We start from the raw sequence: 22042 nt of genomic DNA on the forward strand, positions 1-22042 counted from the left end.
TCGACGCGGGCTCGGTGTGTCGAAGGGCCTGTTTCCGCGCTGTATCTCAACACTAAACTAATCTTGATAAGAATGATGCAGCTGGTAGTGCTGCTGTTTCACAGCGTCAGTGACCCCGCTGAGATCCTGTTCTCGGGTGACAATAGACAGTAGACGCAGGAGTAGGCCATTCACTGTGATTATGGCTGATCATCCACAATCAGTACCCCGTTCCTGCCCTCTCCCCATACCCCCTGACTCCGCTATCTTTAAGAGCTCTATCTAACTCTCTCCAGAAAACATCCAGAGAATTGGCCTCCACTGCCTTCTGAGGCAGAGAATTCCACAGATTCACAACTCTCTGGGTGAAAACGTTTTTCCACATCTCAGTTCTAAATGGCCTACCTCTTATTCTTAAACTGTGGCCCCTTGTTCTGGACTCCCCCAACATCGGGAGTTGTTCTTTATCTCTCCACGTCACCGTCTATATCTCTCGTTTCTGAACGTGCTGTCCGTGCAGAGTTTGCACGTTCTCTCTGTGACTGCACACTTCTATGTGCCCATCTAAAAAGTCTCTTAACTGCCACTATCGTATCTGCCTCCATCTCCACCAAAGATACTAGAGGAGCAAGATGGACCACTCCGTCGAAATCGCCTATACTGAAGTGTAGTACGCAAAGGAGCGTAACGGCCGCCATTTTAGTAGGCAACACCCGCCTCTCGCAGTGTAATCAGTGTTTTCGGGGAACAGTATGTGTGATGATACCATAGCAATGCAGAATATATCTCATCTATCAACTCACAGATTTTTGTTATTTTTCTTTTTAAATGTCTCTGCAAGTTTCTGCCTACTAAAATGGCGCCGTGACATACTACGGTTATTAGGGTCGAGTGGTCTATCTTGCTCTGCTCTATTATCTTTGATCTCCACCCCTAGTCAAGTCAAGTCAAATTTATTTGTCACATACACATACTCGATGTGCAGTGAAATGAAAGTGGCAATGCCTGCGGGTTGTGCACAAAAAGAATTACAGTTACAGCATATAAATAAAGTTAATAAGTTACTAAACATAGCACAAAAAGTGTCGACAAAAATTTAGTCTCTGGGGTTATCAAAGTTGACAGTCCTGATGGCCTGTGGGAAGAAGCTCCGTCTCATCCTCTCCGTTTTCACAGCGTGACAGCGGAGGCGTTTGCCTGATCGTAGCATCTGGAACAGTCCGTTACTGGGGTGGCAGGGGTCCCTCATGATCTTGCTTGCTCTGGATCTGCACCTCCTGATGTATAGGTCCTGCAGGGGGACGAGTGTAGTTCCCATGGTGCGTTCTGCCGAACGCACTACTCTCTGCAGGGCCATCCTGTCCTGGGCAGAGCTGTTCCCAAACCAGACTGTAATGTTGCCGGACAGGATGCTCTCTACAGCCCCAGAGTAGAAGCAATGAAGGATCCTCAGCGACACTCTGAATTTCCTCAGTTGTCTAAGGTGGTAAAGGCGCTGCTTAGCCTTACCCACCAGTGCGGCAATGTGCGTTGCCCACGTCAGATCCTCTGCGATGCGGACTCCCAAGTATTTGAAACTGCTCACCCTATCCACAATAGACCCATTTATCTCGAGTGGCGTGTACGTCCTTGGATGTTTAGCCCTTCTGAAGTCCACAATCAGCTCCTTTGTTTTAGTGACATTCAAGAGGAGGCTATTGTCCTGACACCAGAGTGCCAGATCAGCCACCTCCTCCTGGTAGGCCTTCTCATCGTTGTTGGAGATCCGGCCCACCACCACAGTGTCATCAGCAAACTTGATGATGGAGTTTGAGCTGAACCTGGCCCCACAGTCATGTGTGTACAGGGAGTACAGTAGGGGGCTAAGGACGCAGCCCTGGGGGGATCCTATGTTCAGGGTGAGGGAGCTAGATGTGTGTTCCCCCATCCTGACCCACTTGGGGCCTGGCGGTGAGAAAGTCCAGGACCCAGGCACACAGAGGGGTGCTAAGCCCCAGTTCCAGCAGCTTCTCAACCAGTCTGCTGGGGACTATTGTGTTGAATGCTGAACTAAAGTCAATGAACAGCATCCTCACATAGCCCCCCTGGCTGTCCAGATGAGACAGAGCGGTGTGTAGAACCTGGGAGACCGCATCATCCGTGGACCTGTTCGGACGGTATGCGAACTGTAGTGGGTCCATGTTGCGAGGAAGGAGGGCGCAGATGTGCTTCTTGACTAGCCTCTCAAAGCATTTCATGACAACCGAGGTGAGGGCCACCGGTCGATAGTCATTTAAACACGCTGGAGAGGCATTCTTTGGCACCGGTACAATGATGGATCTTTTGAAGCATGCAGGGACCACGGACTTTGCCAAGGAGAGGTTGAATATTGTGGTGAGCACTGGAGCAAGCTGAGTAGCACAAGACTTTAGTACTCGCCCAGATATACCATCTGGGCCTCCAGCTTTCCTCGTGTTCACACGCGTCAGAGCCCACCTCACCTCATGCTCGGACACCGAGAATGTGTGCACATCTCCAGCGGTGGATCCCCCTCCAGCCTCGCTAGCCAGCGCCCCTTCGGTGCTGTTTTTAGACGGCGAGCTGGTGGTGTTACCTGTCTCAAACCGTGCTTAAAAAGAGTTCAGGTCATCAGCTAAGGAGGAGCCGGCACTTCCGGTTGAGGGGGTGCTGGACCTGTAGCTAGTTATAGTCCGTAGCCCCTGCCAAAGGCGCCTGGTGTCCTGCTGCTCCATCTGTGACTCCATCTTGTCCCGGTACCTCTTTTTTGCATCCTTCACTGCCCTTCGCAGTCGGTAGGACTCTCCCTTGTAGTCGTCCATGTTGCCGGATGCCAGGCCGGAGTTGTAAGCAGCAGTGCGAGCATTCAAGGCCACGCGAATAGACCTGTCCACCCAGGGTTTTTGGTTAGGGAAGATACTGACCCTTACCGTGGGGATGATGGTATCGGCTATTGTGGCAATGAAGTCCGTAACCGCTTCCGCAAACTCATTTACGTCTCTGGAACTTGCTTGGAACATGTTCCAGTCGACCTCGCTCAGTGCATCCTGCAGCATGGCCTCTGAATGGTCAGCCCACCGCTTTACATCCCTCGTCACTGTCGCTTCCCGTACTATCCGTTGTTTGTACTCCGGCAGCATGAAAATGGCAGCGTGGTCAGATTTCCCAAAAGGAGGGAGAGAAACGGCCTTGTAGCCTTTCCTGAACGGCGTGTAGCAGTGGTCCAAAGTTCTTTCCCCCCCTGGTGACACACGTGATGTGTTGGTAGAAGTTGGGCATGACCTTTTTGAGATTTCCCCTATTGAAATCTCCAGCCACCAGCACAGCCGCATCAGGGTTCTTGTTTTGGTGTTGACACAACACATCGTGTAGAGTCGACAGTGCCACGTCGGTGTCCGCATGCGGTGGGATATAGACGGCTGTGATGATCACCGAGCTGAACTCCCGGGGTAGGTAGAATGGTCGGCATGAGATAGTTAGATGTTCCAGGTCCGGTGAGCAGGAACGAGAAAGCGTCTTAATATTCCCAGGATTACACCAGTTATTATTGGTCAAGAAGCAAACTCCTCCGCCCTTGGATTTCCCGGATTCTTCCGTTCTGTCCGCCCGGAAAACAGTGAAGGACTCGGATGGGCAGATCACCAGTTCTTTGCAATGCATGGCAATGCATTCTCTGCCCCACCACACCCTGTGTGTGTGTGTGTAAAAAAAAGACTTCCCCACACATCTGCATTAAAGGGCCTGTCCCACTTAAGCGATTTTAAGGCGACTGCCGGCGACTAGGCTGTCGCCGAACGTTTGCCGGGGTGTCGCGGGCATGATCGTGAGGAGTCGTCAATGAATCGTAGCGAATCTCGGCGCATCGCGGAAAAAAATTCCACATAGATTTCTCGGGGACAGCTGGCTTGTGGCCAGGTATCGTAGCTTATTGCGGGCGCTGTCTGTCGCAAGCTGTCCCCAGGTTTGCTAGGTTGTTGCAGATGCATTTAGAAGCACGTAATATTAAATTAAGAAAAGCCATTTGAAGATACCAGAAGGTAGTTTTGTTTAACCAATTTATTTACCGCCAGGACATTTGACGGGTAGATTGGAGGCGGTCAGGTAAGCGTGGGAATTTCGTGATGTTTCCGAAGACGGTGTAATCTCTTAGCCGGGTGCTTGTATCGACCTGACTCGGCATTGTCGTGGTCATTGTCGTGGTCATTGTCGTGGTCATTGTCACGGTCATTGTTGTGGTCATTGTCGTGGTCATTGTCGTGGTCATTGTCGTGGTCATTGTCATGGTCATTGTCGCGGTCATTGTCGCGGTCATTGTTGTGGTCATTGTCGTGGTCATTGTCATGGTCATTGTCGCGGTCATTGTCGCGGTCATTGTCGCGGTCATTGTCGTGGTCATTGTCGCGGTCATTGTCGTGGTCATTGTCGCGGTCATTGTGGTCATTGTCGTGGTCATTGTCGCGGTCATTGTCACGGTCACTGTCGTGGTCACTGTCGTGGTCACTGTCGTGGTCATTGTCGTGGTCATTGTCGTGGTCATTGTCGTGGTCATTGCGGTCATTGTCGCGGTCATTGTCGTGGTCATTGTCGTGGTCATTGTCGTGGTCATTGCGGTCACTGTCGCGGTCACTGTCGTGGTCATTGTCGCGGTCACTGTCGTGGTCATTGTCGTGGTCATTGTCGTGGTCATTGTCGTGGTCATTGTCGTGGTCATTGTCGCGGTCACTGTCGTGGTCACTGTCGCGGTCATTGTCGTAGGGTAAAAGAAAATTTTGCCGATCTGCTACGACTTTGACAGTCGCCGGCAGTCGCCTTAAAAATCGCGTAACTGGGAAAGGCCCTTTAACCTTCCCCCCCCCATACCTTTTCGCTGTGTCCTCTTGTGTTTGATATTTCCACCCTGAGAGAAAGGTTCTGTCTATAACATTTAGTTACATTCTGCCTCTGTTTGTTGCCAATGTTTCACGTTTGCTGTTATGGGCATAATCTCCATCCTTGTTTGTGTACACACCTCACACAGGTCGGCTGGTTGGCTTCTCGCAGTTTCAGACTAATTAGTTTCAGTTTAGCTCTGCGTGTCGTGTTACTAGGGTCGCCAACTGTCCCGTATCAGCCGGGACATCCCGTATTTTGGGCCAAATTGGTTCGTCCCATATGGGACCGGCCCTTGTCCCGTATTAGTAGGGTTGCCAACTTCCTCACTCCCAAATAAGGGACAAAGGGTGACGTCACCGCCCCCGCGCCCCAAGTGGCCTCACCCAGCCAGCGGCCACGTGCTCCCGCTCCATCAATGGCGGCCGCCATTGGTGGAGCGGGAGCACGTGGCCGCTGGCTGGGTGAGGGCGCGGGGGCAGTGACATCACCCTTTGTCCCTTATTTGGGAGTGAGGAAGTTGGCAACCCCACGTGTTACTCTGCGGTGATGTTCTGACCCAGTACCAGGCCGATCTCCCCCACATCATGTCAACGTCCCATGTGGCATGGTGGGTCAGGGGAGATGCTGGGAAGGTCTTTCTGTTGGCTGGAAAGGGTACAAACTGGGGTCGTAGTCTCAGGATAGACGCAAAAATGCTGGAGGGCAGCAGGGGCAGGCAGCATCTCTGGAGGGAAGGAATTGGGTAGTCTCAGCCATTTGGAAGAGGAGTGAGGAGAATTTCTGAAACCTTTGGACATGAAGACAATCAAAAGATTGATCCCTGGGATGTCGGGACTGTCATATGAGGAAAGACTGAAAAGACTAGGCTTGTATTCACTGGCGTTTAGAAGGATGAGAGGGGAATCTTATAGAGACATATAAAATTATAAAAGGACTGGACAAGCTAGATGCAGAAAAATGTTCCCAATGTTGGGCGAGTCCAGAACCAGGGGCCACAGTCTTAGAATAAAGGGGAGGCCATTTAAAACTGAGGTGAGAATGAACTTTTTCACCCAGAGAGTTGCAAATTTGTGGAATTCTCTGCCACAGAGGGCAGTGGAGGCCAAATCACTGGATGGATTTAAGAGAGAGTTAGATAGAGCTCTTGGGGCTAGTGAAATCAAGGGATATGGGGAGAAGGCAGGCACGGGTTATTGATTGTGGACGATCAGCCATGATCACAATGAAAGGTGTGGGCTGGCTCGAAGGGTCGAAGGGCCTTCTCCTGCACCTATTTTCTACGTTTCTATGATACGATGGGAATAATGGAGTCAAAGTAAAAGTTTGCAATGTTGACTGACGGCATATTGAGTTGACAGCAAAAGATAAATGGCCTTTTTGATCTTAATTTTAGTTTAGTTTGAGGTTACAGGTACAGCATGGAAACAGGCCCAATGACCACACCAACCATCAGTTCATAGCGGTTCTATTATTTCACTTTTGTATCCACTCCTCGGGCCAATTATTTGACCGCACGTCTTTGCGGTGCGAGAGGAAACCCGGGAACCCGGAGGAAACCCACGTGGCCGCAGGTGGAACGTGCAAACTCCACACAGACAAGCACCCGAGGTCGGGATCGAACCCGGGTCTCTGGCGCCGTGAGGCAGCATCTCCACCCACTGCCCCACCTTTGCACTGCATACCTCCATCGCCATAAGTGTGCCACACATTTTTCAAACAAAATTTGAGAACCAGTGGTATTTAACAATTTATTGTTAATCTGGGTTTGTAAAAATGGTTTCAAAATCCCTCCCCTGCCATTAAAACCCCTTCTGCTTCAGATAGTTGGCCATCTCATGGACCTTCTTGTTGAGGACTCCACCGTGGACCCCTCTCTTGCCCATTACAAACACCATGGTCTTGATGGTTTTGCCGATGCAGATGCTTTTGCATTGTCCGCCTTTCATCCGCACGTCCATCACCTCGTCGTTGTTGACCAGCAGGTTGTCCCTGATGACGGAGCATTTCTTCCCTCCGATGGTGATGCCCGTCTGCAAGAAGGTCTTGCGGTCCTGCCCCATCAACATGCTGACCTCTTGTGGGGAGATGGCAGCCAGTATACCACCGGGCTTGGAAGCCCAGACGGCCTTGTTGTTGGCGTGGCCCACAATGGCAACGTCTTCCACGTTCTTATCCTTCAGGATGCTGTTGATGTAGTTCTTCCAATCTGACATCTCCTCGATTTGAAGAGTGGCTTCAAGAACAAACTGGCCTCCGGACTGTCTCACCAGCTTGTGTGAGGAAATCGGGCGGACACCTGCCCAACATCACCGTGCCATTGTGAAGTCAGAGTGACCTCACTCCGATATGATTATTCATGTCACCTGTTGTTCTGACGATTTGCTTTTCTTCGTATAATCCGTCGTATCTGAAACAGTTGCCGATTCATTCCGATCGCTGAGTATCTTGTTGGCAGTTAGAATCCTCCTTCCCACTTCCCTCCCTCCCTCCCTCTCTCCCTCCCTCCCTCAACTGAATCATGTTGACTATGGGTCCTTTATTTTTTTTGCAAAAACCCTCTCAACCCTCCGGCATTTTGGGCTAAACACAAGCACCGACGTTACACTTGTAATGAAGAAGGGTCTCGACCCGAAACGTCGGCCAATTCCTTCTCTCCAGAGATGCTGCCCGCCCCGCTGAGTTACTCCAGCTTCTTGTGTCTACTCTTGCAATGAAAATTCGATTGCTCTTCTCCCCTTCGGCGTTAGGTTGTGGTTGTAGATGATGGTCAGGTCCATCTTCTGATGCCTTGGTGATCAGGAGCAGGGGAAGCTCGTACGATCCGAGGCACTAGTATCTCAAACGGGGGTCACTTTCCCCACTGTGTTCACTCTGGCCAAAGAGGGACAGTTTAACTGGTTCTAATTTCCCAGGTCTCGACCCACTGTTCGACTGCTTATCCAAGAGAGAGGATATCTTAGTTTAGTTTTAGTCTAGAGATACAGCGTGGAAACAGGCGTGTCAGCACATCGAGTCCACGCCGACCAGCGATCACCCATACACTGGTTCTATGTTCATTTATCCCCCCCCCCCCCATACGTAGGTAAAGGAGAAATCTGTCTCTCAACTCTCTCTCCCCCTCCTCCCCCTGCCCCCTCCCACCTCTCCCCCCTCCCCCCCTCTCCCCCCTCCTTCCCTCCCCTCTACCCCCTCCTCCCCCGTTTCTCTCCCTCCCTCAAGTCCTCTTTCTCACTCTCTCCCCCTCCCCCTCCCTCTCCCCCTCCCTCTCCCCCTCAAGTCTCTCTCTCTCTCTCTCCCTCCCTCAAGTCCCTCTCTCGCTTTCCCTCCCCCTCAAGTCTCTCTCCCTCAATTCTCTCTCTCCCTCTCTCTCCCTCCCTCAAGTCTCTCTCTCTCTCTCCCTCCCTCAAGTCTCTCTCTCTCTCTCTCTCCCTCCCTCAAGTCTCTCTCTCTCTCTCCCTCCCTCAAGTCTCTCTCACCCTCTCTCCCTCAAGTCCTCTCTCTCTCTCTCTCTCTCTCCCTCCCTCAAGTCTCTCTCTCTCTCCCTCCCTCAAGTCCTCTCTCACCCTCTCTCTCTCCCTCCCTCAAGTCCCTCTCTCTCTCTACCTTGCGGTTTACTGTGTGGCACTCCAAACCTAAGGAACTGTGCAGTTGGGCTCTGGGTGTGTCATAGTGTGTGGGTTTGTCCATGTGGGGAAGTGGAAGCCTGCGTGGAATGTCCCCAGAGGGTGGTGTTGGCTGTCTCCTGGTGACCATCTGCCTGAGAGAGCACACACAGCATGGCCACAGGACCCTGGCACCTCGCTGACTCAGGCTGTTTCATCAGCCTGGCAGTTCCACCTCGCATTTCCTCCTTCCTCATACACCATCCAGCTTCCCCTTCGCCGTTCACCTCAGCTACCCGCGGTAGTTCTGCATTCTCACCCCTCCTTTTGCCACTCGCTGGGCAGATTCAGCTGTGGAATTCTCTGCCTCAGAAGGCAGTGGAGGCCAATTCTCTGAATGCATTCAAGAGAGAGCTAGATAGAGCTCTTAAGGATAGCGGAGTCAGGGGGTATGGGGAGAAGGCAGGAACGGGGTACTGAGTGAGAATGATCAGCCATGATCACATTGAATGGTGGCGCTGGCTCGAAGGGTCGAATGGCCTCCTCCTGCACCTATTGTCTATTGTCTATTGTTCGAGGGCAGTGGAATCTGACCAAAAACAAACCCGGGCAAAAATGAAATTAGTTCTACGTTATTCCACTTTCTCATCCACTCCCTGCACAATAGGGACAATTCACAGAAGCCAATTAACACCAGAGATACTGGAGGAACAAGATGGACCACTCCGTTGAAATCACCTATACTGAAGTGTAGTACGCAAAGGAGCCATTTTAGAAGCAAATCCAGCCTCTCGCAGTGTAATCAGTGTTTTGGGGAACCGTATGTGTGATGATACCATTAAAATGCAGAATATATCTCATCTATCAATTCACAGATTTTTGTTATTTTTCTTTTTAAATGTTTCTGCAAGTTTCTGCCTACTAAAATGGCGTCATGACGTACTACGGTTTTTAGGGTCGAGTGGTCTATCTTGTTCCTCTAGTACCTTTGATTAACACACAAACCTACCCGTCTTTGGAATGTGGTATGGGAACCGATGCACCCGGAGAAAACCCACGCGGTCACAGGGAGAACAGTACAAACTCCACACAGACAGCACCCGTGGTCAGGATCGAACCCGGGTCTTGGACGCTGTGAGGCAGCAGCTCTACTCACCGCTGCGCCACCGTGCTCAGAGTCAGAGTGTCAGTGGCCATTTTAACAGTCGTGTGTTAATTCCCTGTTTGACAAGTATTCTTGCGCCAAGTCTCTCGCTGTTTTATAAACAGCAGAACAAATAGCTGGGTGCAAATTACAGGCTGGAATCAAATCAAAGGTTTCGGACAGTTTGTGTACAGATTAACGGATAACCTGGAGTGGGTTGGAGACTCCACCATTGGTGGGCTTGGATGATTTATCTACGAGTATAATGCATAGCTGGGAGTTCAATATCAATGCAAGACGTGGCAACATCAGAAAGCACTGAGCTAATACAATTCAGGAACAATAATTGGTTCTCTGCCAATAACTTCAAGCTACAGTTTCCTACCGTCAGCCGTGTTTGATTTGGTTTAGTTTAGAGAGAAGCGTGGAAACAGACCCTTCGGCCCATAGACTCCGCGCCGACCAATGATCAGCCACACAATAATTCCGTGCTATCCCTTTTTCGCATCCAACGCCCTAGGGGCGATTTACAGAGGCTAATTGACCTGCAAACCTGCAGTTGTTGAAATGTGGCACAGTGACGCAGCAGATAGAACTGCAACCTCATAGCGCGAGAGACACGTCTTCGATCCTGACCTCGGGTGCTGTCTGTGTGGAGTTTGTACGTTCTCCCCGTGGCCGTGTGGGTTTCCTCCGGGTGCTCCGGTTTCCTCCCAAAGGCGTGCTGGTTTACACGGGGGGGCTGCGACGCAGAGACCACGGGGGCATCAGTCGGCTTTCCTTTGAAAGCCTTACAGAAGTGCGAGTCGCCTGTTGCATGAGTCGTGGAGTGCCTGTAGTTTAACTTGGCATGGACACTGGGCCGAAGGGCCTGTTCCTGTGCTATCCTGTTCTATGTTTTCTATAAAAGGGGATAATTGTTTGATTGGGATTGCAACAAAGACATTTGCAGTGTGCGTGGAGACTTGTTAGTGCAATTGAAAGCATATTTCATTGTTTTGATTCACTGGAATTACTTAATGATGTATATAAAATAATTAACAAAGCTAATAAAGTCCCGTGTATAAAAACTACTAACCCAGTAATACAATGGTGAAGTTACTTTCTAACAGACTCATTCATGGCACGTTTGTATGTAAACCATTGACAGACCCAGCCCAGTGGCACAGCTGTTAGAGCTGCTGCCTCACAGTGCCAACATATACCAGCATCATATACCAACATATACTAACATCATATACCATCCCCAACATATACCATCATATACCACCTGCAACATATACCATTGTAAACCATCTCCCACTTGCAGCTCAATCCTTCAAGTGCCTTTCTCGTTTAGCTGTCTCGGCTGACCCGATCTGACCCAGGCCTGGCCTCTTCCACCTCTGAAGACCCAAAAGCAGTGTGCTCTAATGTAGGGATTCGCCCTGGTTTTGCTGTTTCCTTTCTCAGGGGGAATGTCTCGCACACGGATAGGACAGGTTTGGAGGGATACGGGCCAAGCGCGGGCAGATGGGACTAGTGTAGCTGGGACACGCTGGCCGGTGTGGGCAAGTTGGGCCGAAGGGCCTGTTTCCACACTGTATCGCTCTGTGGCACGGTTTGTCCAGTGGCCTTTCTCCCAGGGATAACGAGCTGGCACAGAGCCGGGTGCTCTCCTGCTGGTGAACGTTGTGGCATTTATTGGCGAGGCTCGTCCCTTTAAGCAGTGGAATGTTAAACATGCCAGCGTACTTCTGGAGATTCCTCAAGGCCGAGTCAGGCTGAGGGCTGGTGATTCACAAAGATATTTTCTTGAGTGGTGCATGTTGTGCAGCCCAGCCCACTGCATCAGGATAGACTGCGAATATAAACAAAGATAGACACAAAATGCTGGAGCAACTCAGCAGCATCTCTGGAGAGGAGGAATGAATGAACGGTTGGCGTTTCGGGTCGAGACCCTTCTTCAGACTGGTTTCTTGTGTGATGGTCTGGGCTGCGTCCACAATTCTCTGCAATTCTGTACCGATGGTGGCGAGGAGGGAGTTGTTGCCTTGCTATTTATAGGGAACGCTCTGCCAACACTGGCAGGAATTGACAACAGGTTGCTTCCAAATACTTCACAGTCTGCTCAAACCAGTGGGGGACTCTTTCCCTCAGGCCTTGCTTCATGGCTGACACCACTGGTGATGCTCTGTTACTGCAGGCCTTGCTGCAGCTACCTCTGATCGCTCAGGGCAGTTTGGGCAGAGAGAGCACGGCACGGAAACAGGCCTTTCGGCCCAACTCATCCATGCCAACCAACGTTCTATCCAAGCTGATCTCTTTTGGCTGTGTTTGGCTGTTATCAGACAACTGAACCAGCCTACCACAACCAGAGAGCAGTGCTGAACCACTGTCTACCTCTTTGGTGACCCTCAGACTATCCTTGATTGGACTTTGCCGGCTTTACCTTGCGCTAAACGTAATTCCCTTATCATGCATCCGTGCACTGTGAATGGCTCGATTGTAATCATGTATTGTCTTTCTGCTGATCGGATAGCACGCGACAAAAGCTTTTCACTGTACCTCGGTACACGTGACACTAAACTAAACTAAACTAATCCTTCAAAAACCCTTTCTATCCAGATTCCTACGAATGTCCCGCCCCCTGCCCTGACATCAGTCTGAAGAAGGATGTCGACCCGAAACGTTGCCCATTCCTTCTCTCCCGAGGTGCTGCCTGACCCGCTGAGTTACTCCAGCATTTTGTGTCTACCTTCGATTTAAAACAGCATCTGCAGTTTTTTTGCCTACACAAAAAAGCTGGAGTAACTCAGCGGGTCAGGCAGCATCTCGGGAGAAAAGGAATAGGTGACGTTTTGGGTAGAGACTCTTATCCCCCCCCTGTGATTCCTCCTACTAATCCTGAGGGAGGTGGATAACTGTGGGTCTTGAACCCTGTGGACTGATGCCCAGCTCAGTGGATCTCAGCAACACAACCACAACAGCTGAGGTTAATGTGCGGTGCTATATATTGATCGGCTTGGCTTTCAATGTGGGAGAGAGGAGGGGGGGGGGGGGGTGATGAAGGGGGGTTACATTGCAGAGCTGAGGTTTCACACTTAATGGGGAAATCCCTCCGGAGTTTCCAGTTGAGGTCGCGGCTGCTGCAGTTATCGACCGCGGCAACTTCCCGGTAATCATCGCTGGCAGCAGCGTTCACTCACAAGAGATGGCTCCGAGCGGCAAGATCCTGATGTTGCTCGTGATGCCGGAGAGACGGTGCCGGGAAGGATCTCGCTCTCTGTGCGCACCTGAGGCTACACGTCAGGCAACCTGTCAGGGGGCAGGATAGACAACGGTGTGTGGCCATTCACACCACTCCACCAATGATTCAACCTGTCGAACTAATAGTGTGTGTGTGTGTGTGTGTGTGTGTATCAACCTCTGCCACTTCTGAGAGTAGTAAGGGCTGCTATATAAACATAGCACAAAAAGTAAGGAAATTTGTGTTTGGTAGATTATTTCTTTGTTGTAACAATGCTTCTTGGCAATAAATCTTATACCGTTGGAAAGCCTGTTTATTTCCCTTTTAAATGGTGCCACATTTGTAAGGAACATGCATTTGTGGGATGAGCAGCAGAGCTGAGTATATGGGTTGCGCCCATGAAAAATTTGCCAAATCTCTGCCAATGCCAAACAGCTTATTCTGCCATTGACTCTTGTTCGGTGTTGTTTGGTGGATTGGATGATTGAAGTCTGAAGAAACAAGACATATTGGCAATTTAACAATTTATTCATTTAATAAACAGGAGCCACAGTAGCGTGTGGAAGAACCATACACAGCCATAACAGCCTGGCACCTCCTCATGCTGGTCACCAGCCTGGTCACACACTGTTGTGAGATGGCATCCCATTCTTGTCAGCACCTGGGGGTACCAGAAGCTCAAAACAAGAGTCAATAGCAACAGCAGAATAAGCTGTTTGGCATTGGCAGAGAAGATTTGGCAAATTTTTCATGGGCGCAACCCATATACTCAGCTCTGCTGCTCATCCCACAAATGCATGTTCCTTACAAATGTGGCACCATTTAAAAGGGAAATAAACAGGCTTTCCAACGGTATAAGATTTATTGCCAAGAAGCATTGTTACAACAAAGAAATAATCTACCAAACACAAATTTCCTTACTTTTTGTGCTATGTTTTTAGATAGAAGTATATAAAGGTAGGCAGGTATAGAGAGATAGGTGTAGTGTGCTAGGTATGGGGTGCCAGGTGTGGAGTGCCAGGTGTAGAATGCTAGGCAGGATTGATAGAGACAGATAGATGGTGATGGATATCTCACAGATTGCTGCCCTTACTCCTCCCGGAAGCAGTTGACTGCACAGCCTGTGCTGGACAGTTGCTCATGAACTCAGCAGGTCAGGCAGCATCTCTGCAAGGCATGGAAAGGCGACATTTCGGATCGGGACCCTTCTTCAGACTCGACATGGATAGTCGATCAGAGCTGAAATCTATTGTAGAGATTACAGATCAGAGCTGAAATCCATTGTAGAGATTACAGACCAGAACTTGAATTCATTGTAGAGATTACAGATCAGAACTTGAATTCATTGTAGAGATTACAGATCAGAATTTGAATTCATTGTAGAGATTACAGATCAGAAATTGAATTCATTGTAGAGATTACAGATCAGAACTTGAATTCATTGTAGAGATTACAGATCAGAGCTGAAATCCATTGTAGAGATTATAGATCAGAGCTGAAATTCATTGTAGATTACAGACCAGAGATTGAATCCATTGTAGAGATTACAGATCAGAACTTGGATTCATTGTAGAGATTACAGATTAGAGTTGAAATCCATTGTAGAAATTACAGATCAGAATTTGAATTCATTGTAGAGATTACAGATCAGAATTTGAATTCATTGTAGAGATTATAGATCAGAACTTGAATTCATTGTACAGATTACAGATCAGAACTTGAATTCATTGTAGAGATTACAGATCAGAATTTGAATTCATTGTAGAGATTACAGATCAAAATTTGAATTCCATGGTAGAGATTTTAGATCAGAACGTGAATTCATTGAAGAGATTACAGATCAGAGCTGAAATCCATTGTAGAGATTATAGATCAGAGCTGAAATTCATTGTAGAGGTTACAGATCAGAATTTGAATTAATTGTAGAGATTACAGATCAGAATTTGAATTCATTGTAGAGATTACAAATCAGAGTTGAAATCCATTGTAGAGATTACAGATCAGAATTTGAATTCATTGTAGAGATTACAGATCAGAATTTGGATTCATTGTAGAGATTACAGATCAGAGTTGAAATCCATTGTAGAGATTACAGATCAGAATTTGAATACATTGAAGAGATTACAGATCAGAGCTGAAATCCATTGTAGAGATTACCGATCAGAACTTGAATTCATTGTAGAGATTAGAGGTCTGAATTTGAATTCATTGTAGAGATTAGAGGTCTGAGTTTGAATTCATTGTAGAGATTACAGGTCTGAGTTTGAATTCATTGTAGAGATTAGAGGTCTGAGTTTGGAGCCGAGGTTGTGGACACGTGTAACTTGCTCACTCCACGGATCATCAGGAATTGGCATCATTGTTGTTCTATATTCTCACATTGTTTACGTCCGATGTGGGCTGACGTATTTCAGATCCAAGTATAGGGACGTCAACGGTCCCTGTGGAAACATGCTTATCTCTGCCTGAACACTGGGATGGAAAATGCAGGGAAATCTCTGGGTGTTGTTTCAGTGGCTTCCTTTACTTTGCTGTCTGAAGGGCAGGGAGTGAAGGACCCTCCTGCGGTGTGTTCGCAGCCGAGGTGTTCCGCTAAGATCGGGCCTTCCTGTCCGATTGTTTCTCCTTTTCCTGCTCCCTGACACACCGCCTCTCGACTCGCATCGTGGCACGTACTTAATCAGGGCAGACATGTTGCATTCGTACAGAGCCTTTTGCTCCCATTTGTATACACTAATGTTGGCACAGGGGCACAACCTTTTCAGTCAGAGAGTTGTGAATCTGTGGAATTATCTGCCTCAGAACGCCGTGGAGGCCAATTCTCTGGATGCTTTCAAGAGAGAGCTAGATAGAGCTCTTAAAGATAGCGGAGTCAGGGGGTATGGGGAAAAGGCAGGAACGGGGTACTGATTGTGAATGATCAGCCATGATCACATTGAATGGCGGTGCTGGCTCGAAGGGCCGAATGGCCTACTCCTGCGTCTATTGTCTATTGCTGTTACCTCACAGCTTCATAAGTTCATAAGTGAAAGGGGCAGAATTAGGCCATCGGGCCCATTGAGTCGACTACCATTCAATTATGGCTGATCTATCTTTCCCTCTCAACCCCATTTACCTGCCTTCTCCCCATAACACTGACACCCTTACTAATCAAGAACCTCCACTTTAAAAACACCTTGGCCTCCACAACCGTCTGTGGCAAGGTTACTCCTCGGGTGGAGTTTCAATGGTATACTTTATTGTCACATGTATTGATGTACAGTTAAATTCCTTTTTCGCATACAGTTCAGTAAAAGTATAACTACATAAGCACAATCTTACTTTAACTAAGCACTAGTGTATAGGAATAGTACTCTGAGACAGTATACAAGAGCCGCCATGTTGCACGTTCTCCTAGTGACCGCGCGCGTGGGTTCCCCCCCTGTGCTCCGCTTTCCTCCCACATCCCAAAGATGTGCGGGTTTGTAGGTTAATTGGCCCTCTGTAAATCCCCCGCCGTGTGCAGGGAGCGGATGCGAAAGCGGAATAACACAGAACTAGTGTGGTCGATGGTCGGGATCAAAGATACTAGAGGAGCAAGATAGACCACTCGACCCTAAAAACCGTAGTACGTCACGGCGCCATTTTAGGCAGAAACTTGCAGATACATTTAAAAAGAACAATAACAAAAATCTGTGAGTTGATGGATGAGATATATTCTGCATTTTTATGGTATCATCACACATACTGGTCCCTCAAAACACTGATTACACTGCGAGAGGCAGGTTTTGCCTACTAAAATGGTGGATGTTACGCTCCTTTGCGTACTACACTTCAGTATAGGCGATTTCAATGGAGTGGTCCATCTTGTTCCTCTAGTATCTTTGGTCGTCATGGACTCGGTGGGCCGAAGGGCCTGTCTTCACGGCTGCATCTCTACACTCAGCCCGCTGATATCTTAGCCCCCATTGTACAGAAAGCACCAAACCCTCGCTGTGAGATGGCGGCACCCACGTAACATCGAGTGCACAGGAGCACGGCGTGTGCATCCTCCTCTGACCACCCCTCACTGCGAACACTGAGCAATAGCACTCTGTGGTTAGGCTTGCTCCATCTTGCCTGAGATGTAAATAGAATGTTTGTTTCCTCTTTGTGACTTCTGTGGCAGCCCATTTGGGGGAAGGGCTCTCTGGGTCCAGGGGGTGGTGGGGGAGGGGGAGGGTGGGGGAGAAGGCGCAGTGAAGGATATGGATGGGTGGGGAGCAAAGATAATAGAGCGGAGCAAGATAGACCACTCCGTCGAAATCACCTATACTGAAGTGGAGTACATAAAGGAGCCATTTTAGTAAGCAAAACCCGCCGTTCGCTCTGCCTCTTGCAGTGTAATCAGTGTTTTGCGGGAAACAGTATGTGCGATGATACCAAAAAAAATGCAGAATATATCTCATCTATCAATTCACAGATTTTTGTTATTTTTCTTTTAAAATGTTTCTGCAAGTTTCTGCCGACTAAAATGGCGCCGTGACATACTACGGTTTTCAGGGTCGAGTGGTCTATCTTGTTCCTCTAGTATCTTTGATTAACACACAAACCTGCCCGTCTTTGGAATGTGGTATGGGAACCGAAGCACCCGGAGAAAACCCACGCGGTCACAGGGAGAACGGTACAAACTCCGCACAGACAGCACCCGTGGTCAGGATCGAACCCGAGTCTTTTGCACGTTTCTGCCTATTAAAATGGCGCCGTGACATACTACGGTTTTTAGGGTCGAGTGGTACATCTGGCTCTGCTCTATTTTCTTTGGTGGGGAGTGTGATCTTGACCTCCCATCTACCTCATTGGAGACCTATGAACTTTTGGGACCCGACACGAAACGTCACCCATCCTTTTCTCCACAGATGTTGCCTGACCCGCTGAGTTACTCCAGCATTATGTGTCTATCTTCGGTTTAAGCCGGGATCTGCAGCTCCTTCATACACAGTGTGCTTTCTATGGGGCCTTGGCGTTGGCGTAGATACTACATATCTTCAATTGGACTTTGTCTTGCGCTAAAATGTTCTGCCCTTTATCATTTGGGCAGCTTGATTGTCATCTTGCACAGTCTTTCTTCAGAAACAGAGAACTACAGATGCTGCTTTATACCAAAGATGAACCACAAAGTGCTGGAGTAACTCAGTGGGTCAAGCAGCATCTCTGGCGATAAAGGATAAGTGACGTATCTGAAGAGGGGTCCTGACCTGAAACGTTGCCTATCCATTTTCTCCAGAGATGCTGCCTCTCGCTGAGTTACTCCAGCACTTTGTGTCTAGTCTTTTATTTGACGGGCTAGCATGCAAACAAAAAGCTTTTTCCTGCACCGCGGTACATGTGACAATAAAAGCCAGCACATCCACAATACTCTCCATTTTGTATCATCCGTACTCACTTCACTCTCACCCCCCTCATCCTCACGCCCCTTCTTCGACTCTTTCTTGCTTAGACAATAGGTACAGGAGGAGGCCATTCGGCCCTTCGAGCCAGCACCGCCATTCAATGTGATCATGACTGATCATCCACAATCAGTACCCCGTTCCTGCCCTCTCCCCATACCACCTGACTCCGCTATCCTTAAGAGCTCTATCCAGTTCTCTCTTTAGCAATCCCTCTCACTCTCTCCCCATCCCTCCCTCCCCTCCTCCCTCCCTCACTCTCTCTCACTCACTCTCTCCCCCTATCCCTCCCTCCCTCCTCACTCTCTCTCTCCCCCCCTCCCCCTCCTATCCCCCTCCCTCCCCCCACCCTCTCCCTCCCCCCTCCCACCCACTTCCCCCTCCCTCCCTCCTATCCACTCACTCCCTCCCCCCTCTCCCTCCCTCCCTCTCCCCCCCTCCCTCCCTCTCCCCCCCTCCTTCCCACCCACCCCCTCCCTCCCTCCCACCCACCCACCCCTCTCTTCCCTCCCTCCCTCCCCCTCCCTCCCACCCCTCCTCTTCCCTCTCCCTCTCCCCCTCCCTCCCCCCCCTCTCCCCCTCTCCCCCCTCCCCCTCTCTCCCCCTCTCTCCCTCCCCCCCTCTACCTCTCCCCCCCCTCCCCCCCCCTCACTGTGTGTGTGTGTGTGTGTTGGGGTGAGTGCCAGACACTGTGAGTGCCGCAGCCACAGCCACAGCTGCAGTTGCCGGGCCTGGGGCCTGTGCCAGGGGGCGGGCAGCGTGAAGCCTGCACTCTCTCTCTCTCTCTCTCCTCCCCCCCCCCCCCCCCGCTGGGAAGGGGTGTGGCGGCCGGGCCGGGCCGGGCCGGGCGGGGGAGGGATTGTAGGCCGTTCCCGGTGCTGGGGGCGAGGCCTGGGCCTAGTAGTCAGGAAGGGGACATGTAACCTGGAGGCGGGGAGCTGCATTCCGCACACGACAGGCCCGGCCCGGCCCGGCCCGGCACCGCCATGGTGAGTCCAGCCACCACACTTTTACAAACTTCTTGTGAACGGCAGAGAGTGTGAGAGTGAGTTGGTCATCCGCCAGGCCTTGGCCTGCTGTGACCAGGGGGTATGATCACAGTAACTGTGTGTGTGAGAGAGAGAGAGAGATCACAGTAACTGTGAGAGAGAGATCACAGTAACTGTGTGTGTGAGAGAGAAATCACAGTAACTGTGTGTGAGAGAGAGATCACAGTAACTGTGTGTGAGAGAGAGAGAGAGCACAGTAACTGTGAGAGAGATCACAGTAACTGTGTGTTACATATGCTACATATTCATTGTAGCAGTCCCAACCTCCTGCACTACTTTGTATCAGGCACACTCACCACACACACACACACACTGTGATTAGGTATGTAAGCACTTTTCAGTATCACTACGCCACACAGGCAAGGAGCTGAATAAAGGAGTAAATTAAGGCAACTGAAACAACCTGAATTGTGTCGTTATTATCAGGACATCAAACCCGAAGACACAACATGGTGGCAGCGGTGACTTTCGAGTAAAAACCCGCGCTATTGTGAATCGCTATTGTGAATTAGGAACAGCGGCTGCAGAGAAATTGATTTTTTTTGTGCACCCGCCTAACAACACAAGATGGCGGCCTCCACAGCAGCAATGAGCCTCCACCCTACGATGAACTGGGACGCCGATGATGTGGTGGAGGCGTTCAAGAAATTCAAACAAAAGAGCCAGCTGGCATTTAAAAGCTTCCTGAAAGGAACTGCAGATGAAGAGAAGGTCAGTTATATTTTACTATGGCTCGGGGAGAAGGGTCTAGACATTTTTAACAGTTGGAGCTTAACAGAGCCTGACTGCAATAATCCGGGAATAGTCCTTGAAAGGTTTGCGAACCATATGGAGCCCAAATCAAACCACAGAATCCATCGGTATGAGTTCCAAGGGCTAAGACAAGACCCACAAGAAACAACCGACACTTTCCTTTCGAGACTAAGGAACGTGGCCAAGAAATGCAGATTTGGTGATGAAGATGACAGAATTGTCGACCAGCTAATATGGGGGTGCGCCCACCAAGAGGTCCAAAAGTCCCTAATAGGGAAAGACACCCTCAACCTAAAAGACGCCGTAGATGCTGCCAGAGCTTTCGAAGCCACAAGGAAACAAATGTCCTCCCTCTGCCTTCAAGTTGGCTCATCTCAGAGCAGCACCAGAGTGAATATAGACGCTCTCTCAAAACGTGACCCTGGCTCCACCTTAAAGGCTCCAAAGCAGACATTTTCTAGGCATGCAAACAAACAAGCAAGCCAAAGAAGCTGCTGGAACTGCGGTACAGAGCATGCATTTGATGATCGCAGGGCGTGCCCAGCATACGGGACTACCTGCAACTCATGTGGGAGGCCTAACCACTGGAAGAAAATGTGTAGGTCAACAAAATCATACAGCACCAAGCCAAAGCAGCAATGGTCAAAGAACGATAGAAATACGAGAAGGAAACAAATACACGCACACGTCCAACAGGAAGAGGAGATAACCTCAGATACCTCTGAGGAAGAATTCCTTTCCGTTGGGACCATTGACGTCCACGAAATGGGAAACAGCAAAACACATAGCAACAGAGAGGAAGCATATACTATAATACAACTACAGAAAAAAGTGGGAAAGAAAAGAACAACGATTAATCTAAGGCTCAAAATTGATACTGGAGCCCAGAGCAATATCTTACCAGTCAATCTTTACGGAAAGATATTCCCTGAACACATGACAAAAGATGGCAGCGTCAGGAAAGGAATCCTTGGAAGTAGCGATGTAGTCCTAGCTGCATACGGAGGTTCCATAATCCCACAGCTAGGCAAAATAATCATAGCAGGAACATACAAAGGGAAAGAAGTGAAATGCCCCTTCTTCATCACTAAATCGAAAGGACCTGCTATTCTCGGCCTGAACACGTGCCAAAGACTGAAGATTGTGTCAATCAACTATGAAATCAAGACAAACTCCTGCAGAATTGACAGAAACATACCCATCAAAAACCGGCCGCCCATCAGGAACAAAGAAGAATTGATGGACATGTACCCAGAGTGTTTTGACGATACCGTTGGTTGTTTTGAGGAATACGAATACCATATCACAGTAGACCCCAGTGTGAAGCCAGTGATCCACCCACCCCGCCGTGTTCCCCTTGAACTGAAAGAGAGGCTAAGGGAACAACTAAACGAAATGGAAGAAAAGGGCATCATCACAGCAATAACTAAACCAACTGATTGGGTAAATTCAATTGTTATCAAAGAAAAGCCAAACGGAAAACTAAGGATATGCCTTGATCCCAGGGATCTGAACAATGCATTGAAGCGCGACCATTATCCAACTCCAACCCTTGAAGAGATCACACCCGCACTAGCCGGTTCCAAGGTGTTCAGCAAGCTGGATGCTAGCAATGGATATTGGAACGTCAAAATAGACCGGAAGTCATCAATGCTCACCACTTTCAACACGCCATTTGGCAGATTCAGATTCAACAGGCTCCCATTCGGGCTGAAGGTGAGTCAAGATGTCTTCCAGCGGAAAATAGATGAAACATACAAAGGCTGTAAAGGGGCAATCGGGATAGCAGATGATATCCAAGTATACGGCAGAGATGAAAACACGCATGATTACAACCTCCATGAGGCTATGGAAAAAACTCGAAGAGCCGGCATAAAGCTCAATGCAGACAAATGCATAATCAAAGAAAGGGAGTGCAAATTCTTTGGACTGATTTACTCTGCAGAAGGAGTGAAACCGGACCCTACAAAAGTGGATGCTATCAACCACATGGAGGAACCCAAAGACAA

The 22042-nt window shown here is 49.2% G+C and overlaps 2 protein-coding genes across 5 annotated transcripts in view; one reads left to right on the top strand and one right to left on the bottom strand.

The window, feature by feature from the left end:
- The window catches only part of LOC144611317 (uncharacterized), a 136802-nt gene that overhangs the window by 44331 nt on the left and 70429 nt on the right, over window positions 1–22042 (top strand). The gene's annotated exons all lie outside the window — the stretch shown is intronic.
- LOC144611511 (profilin-3-like) lies at window positions 6648–7061 on the bottom strand. The gene has a single exon (XM_078430644.1). It carries the CDS (start codon window positions 7059–7061, stop codon window positions 6648–6650), a length of 414 nt encoding a protein of 137 aa, XP_078286770.1.

This window comes from Rhinoraja longicauda, chromosome 40 (genome assembly GCF_053455715.1).
Source record: "Rhinoraja longicauda isolate Sanriku21f chromosome 40, sRhiLon1.1, whole genome shotgun sequence".
In the NCBI taxonomy this organism is placed as follows: Eukaryota; Metazoa; Chordata; class Chondrichthyes; order Rajiformes; family Arhynchobatidae; genus Rhinoraja; species Rhinoraja longicauda.

What these genes read in the sequence shown, in the direction of transcription:
- LOC144611511 (XM_078430644.1), bottom strand. Translation starts at nt 7,061, where the DNA reads ATGTCAGATTGGAAGAACTACATCAACAGCATCCTGAAGGATAAGAAC.